Source organism: Fukomys damarensis, unplaced genomic scaffold (assembly GCF_012274545.1).
Source record: "Fukomys damarensis isolate Sample0158 unplaced genomic scaffold, DMR_v1.0_HiC HiC_scaffold_12, whole genome shotgun sequence".
NCBI lineage: Eukaryota > Metazoa > Chordata > Mammalia > Rodentia > Bathyergidae > Fukomys > Fukomys damarensis.
In genome coordinates, this window is record NW_022900924.1 from 53521791 (window position 1) to 53525927 (window position 4137).

Consider the following 4137-nt stretch of genomic DNA (forward strand, 5'->3'; position numbering starts at 1 on the left):
AGCTGTATGCAGTCCCTTTTGGTACTGGGGATTGAACTCGGGTCCTTAACGCTTGCAAGGCAGGCGACGGATCCACTGAGCCAAATCTTTGGCCCTTCATTTTATTTTTTAAGATAGGCTCTCACTAAGTTGCCCAGTTTGAACTTTGAAGCCTGTCTTGTCCTCCCAGGTGGCTGGGATTTAAAAGTCAAGAGATTGTAATAAAAACAACTGTAACACTTGTGTGGCTGTGGCAACCCAGGTGTTCATGAGCTGTCTACACTTTGGGTTGGACCCTTCCTCAAATCTGCCCTTACCAGAGGGACCAAAGCAGCAGAGCTGAAAGCCATGTGTGTGTGTGTGTGTGTGTGTTGCTTTACTTCCCCTGTTTAACTTATTTCAGGTGAATAATTCATTTTCCATTTTCGATGCTTATCTAAATGGGTAGAGCTAAATAACCTAAACCTGTGGAAAAGATCGCAGAAACTTGCAGTTTAAGACATTATTCTTGTGGGTTTTTTGCTTTTAAGAATTTTATGTACTTCCAGCACTCAGGCTGAGGCAAGAGAATCGCCTCGAGCTCAAGGCCAGCCTGGGCTACACATAAGGAGTTCAAGGCCAGACAGCACTACAAAGTGAGATCTTGTCTCAAAAAAAAAAGAGAAGGAAAAAAAAGCTTTCTAAGACCATACCTGTCATGTAATGTGCACTATATCCTTACACCTGAAAGCATTCTTCTGCCCAGAGAAACTCAGCTGTACAACACAACTCTGTGACTGGACTAAGCAGCTGGAAGAAATTCTTGGCTTACTCGTTTGCAAGTCCCGAGGTGGGACTCCAGTGAGAGGTTGTTACAGTGGGGGATGGGTTCCCAGATGGGCTTCCGGCTCTTGTGCACGAGGGAACAACGGTACGGAAAAGCAGCTGTGTGTAATACGCTTCAAAGGGCGAAGCTGTGCTCCCAGCAAGCAGCCTCGTGCTGGCAGAAAGGAGAGTGGGACAAACAGGAAGACGGCACTGGCTGGGCTCCAGGATTTGAAATGTGCGCCAGGCCTCGGGCGCCTCCTGCTGGGTTTTCAGAGCGCGACTGACAGGGCAGGCAGGTTGCACTGTCTGATGCCGCGGATGTGTCCAGCAGATTCCAGACTCTTGTGTATGATGAGCCAAGAATTACAAAGCGTTCATCCAACAGTAAATGAAAAGTGGCTGCATTTATTGAAGATCTCGCGAAGGTGTGCCCAGGGTTATGGGAGTCAGCCCCTGCCAAACTTAGGTTGGAACTGTTTTCGTACCTAATCACATAGGATTAATGTGTAGGTAACAACCGTTCAGATTTAAATAGCAGTATTGGTGGAAGACAAGGGAATCGTTGGTGAACCAACTACAAGCATCAAGTAGGCCAGGTGTGAAGTAGGACTGCGTGTGACACCAAAAAATGTAAAAACCACTCCCAGCTGGAGGGTAAAGTCTGCCTTTCAGCCCTGGACTGTCAACTCCTAATTTAGGATTTTTTTAGAAATGCAAGCTCCTAAGCTTAACCTAAGCCCAGAGACTACTAATTTAATGATGGTTTTAATGAGATTCCCCAGGTGATCTGTATATAGATCAAAGTTTTCCCCAAAGGTGTGGTAAATCTCAGCCCTGCCTGCATGTGCGAGTTACTTGGGGAGCCCTGGCCCCACTCCTAAAGAGTCTAATTTAATTGATTTGAGGTGGTGCCTTGGTATGGTAACTTTAAGAGCGTCCCAGGGCAGTCTAAGGAAAACTCAGGACTGAGAATTCCTGCCGTAGCCTGAGCTTTCAGAATCTAAACTGTCCCTACCACAGCTGCTGTATAGTTTAAACAACATGGCCACAATATTTTGCAGATTTCTTCCGGCATCGGGGTCCATTTCTTTATTCCTTGAAGCCAGCTGGTGTGTGTAGTAGTGTGTGTCACAGGAATTCTGGGGAAGGTGCAGAGTCCTGAGAGTCAGAGGCCTTGGGGCTTGTGCCCCCTGGAGCCGTGGCCCCTGCTAGACTGCTGATGCGGGGGAGGGGGCACATGCAGAGAGATCCAGTGGGCCCTGAGGCTCCAGGGAGGGGCTGCCCTCTGGGTTTCTCCCGCTCCGGCCCAGTAGGGGAACCGGGTGAGAGCAGCAGGACTACCCTGCTGAATCCTGAGAAGCAGTCATTCAGGGTTTTGAGCCAGTGTGCTGTAGAGTTTGTTACACAGCCACAGCTGGCCTGGGAGAGCTGCTGCCGAGTTAAGATCTGCCCACTGCAGAAAGCTTGCCGCTGCTTATGCCATTACCTTTGCTAGCAAAACTGATTCCTCAGCTCTTACTGATCTCAGTTTTGAGTTCAAGTATTGTGCCACGTGTCCCGTGAGCCCCTGCTTCCATCTGAACCCTAACTACAGAGGCTTGGGAACTGAGTGTTGGCTTCGCAGCCCCTGTGCCGTGCCAGTGCATCCTCAGTAATAGGGTTAGTGAGCCGAGGCACAGTGTCGGACTCCGTCCAGCAGAGTCCAGATGTGCCACGGTCGTTTTATAGACACTTACTACATGTATACTGCATCCTTTAAGTTCTACCTGAACCCTGAGTCCAGCATAACACTGTTGGTATCCTCAGCTCTTCACCTGTTGCCAAGGAAATTCTCAAGGTGAGTGATCTAGACTGAGCCGTGTAACTTTGCTTGAAGTTCACATTCTCAACAGAGTGTTTGTTTCTTTTCAAACACCACACTACAGATTTTTAGGTGACTTGATGAGATGCAGAGGTAGTAACCTTTCGTTAGAATTGGAGTCTTTGAAGGTTGGGCATGAAGGTTGAGGCCAGCCTGGGTCCCATAGTGAACTACATAGTGAGACCTTGTCTCAAAAACAAAACAAAACAAACTTGGGCATATTGGTGGTTGAAAGCTAGAAAAGGGGAGAACTCTCAGTTAAAATTGAAGAAGAGTATGCAGCGCTGGGGATTTAGCTCAGTGGTTCCGCCATCTGCCTCGCAAGCCGCAGGTACTGAGTCTGATCGCCGTTACCCCCCCCCTGCAAAAGAACAGTGTGCAGTCTCACAGAAGGTAGGAATAGGAGGCATGATCAGTAGTGACAGATACTCTGAGGAGGCCAAGCTGCAGGGCTCAATTACTAGTATATCTGGTCACTTTTCCCAAAGTGGTGCATAGGGGTGAGGGAAGAGGAACTCGTCAATTTACAATGTTCAGTACTTAGCAAAGGAAGTCCTCTTGAAAATGAAATGATTGCAAGGATAATATATTTGAATGTACGTCTGGACATTGACCAAACTTCAAAGTACAGCTGTTCTATACTGATTGCAACTGACAGCTTAAGAGCTCTCCAGTTTTGTACCAGAGTAAAGATTCTTCCTGTACAATGAGCGTGTTACCTCGTTGGTTGATTCCAGTGGCTCCCCAAGCACCTGCAGCTGCTATAGCCAGTGTCGCGTCTTCTCGTGAAAGGCCAAGTGCTGTGACTTTGAACCCTCCCTGGGTTGGGAGTCCTGGCTCTTGGGGGGCCGCAGAGGATAAACAGATGTGATGACGCAGGCCCTTCTGTTTCTAACTCCGTATTCTCCCTCCCAGGTTTAACTTCTTTATTCAGCAAAAATGTGGATTCAGAAAAGCACCCAGGAAGATTGAACCTCGAAGATCAGACACAGGGCCGAGTGGTGGAGCGTACAAGAGAAGTGCTTTGATTCCTCCCGTGGAAGAAACGGTCTTTGATCCTTCTCCCTATCCTATAAGGACTCTGATAAAGCCTTTCTTTTTTACTGTTGGGGTAAGAGTTCGCCGCCCTGGGAGTTCCTAGCTCTCTGCCGCATGCTGCTTGGGGTGGGGGTGGGCATCAAAAGGGTCCGGGTAGCAGGGCTTGTGGGTCCTGGTTTCAGAGCGAACTTAAGAATAGCTTTTACACTCTGGTCCACTTACCTAAGCAGTTGAAATGTATGGGCCCTCTATTTGTTACAGCATTTGAAATGATACTAACTTGGTATTTTGAATTTTATTTGGGGATTTGTTGCAGGAAAGCAGGCCTCAGGGTACAGTGAAGTTAATAAAACGGGAAACAGTAAAAAATTCTTGTCTTGTTTTACTGTGCCAGGTGTCCCTCCTGTTGGTTGTAAAAAAATGTAATGAAAATGAGATAATGTCCTTGGAAT

The 4137-nt window shown here is 47.6% G+C and overlaps 1 protein-coding gene across 1 annotated transcript in view; it reads left to right on the forward strand.

Moving 5' to 3' along the window:
• Nucleotides 1-615: 615 nt before the first annotated feature.
• Parl (presenilin associated rhomboid like) overlaps nucleotides 616-4137 on the forward strand; it is a 25404-nt gene continuing 21882 nt past the window's right edge. The window contains exons 1-2 of the mRNA XM_033762701.1: nucleotides 616-1211; nucleotides 3563-3758. Of these exons, the coding sequence (XP_033618592.1) occupies nucleotides 682-1211; nucleotides 3563-3758 (726 nt within the window). The 5' untranslated portion in view covers nucleotides 616-681. The remainder of the gene's footprint in view (nucleotides 1212-3562; nucleotides 3759-4137) is intronic.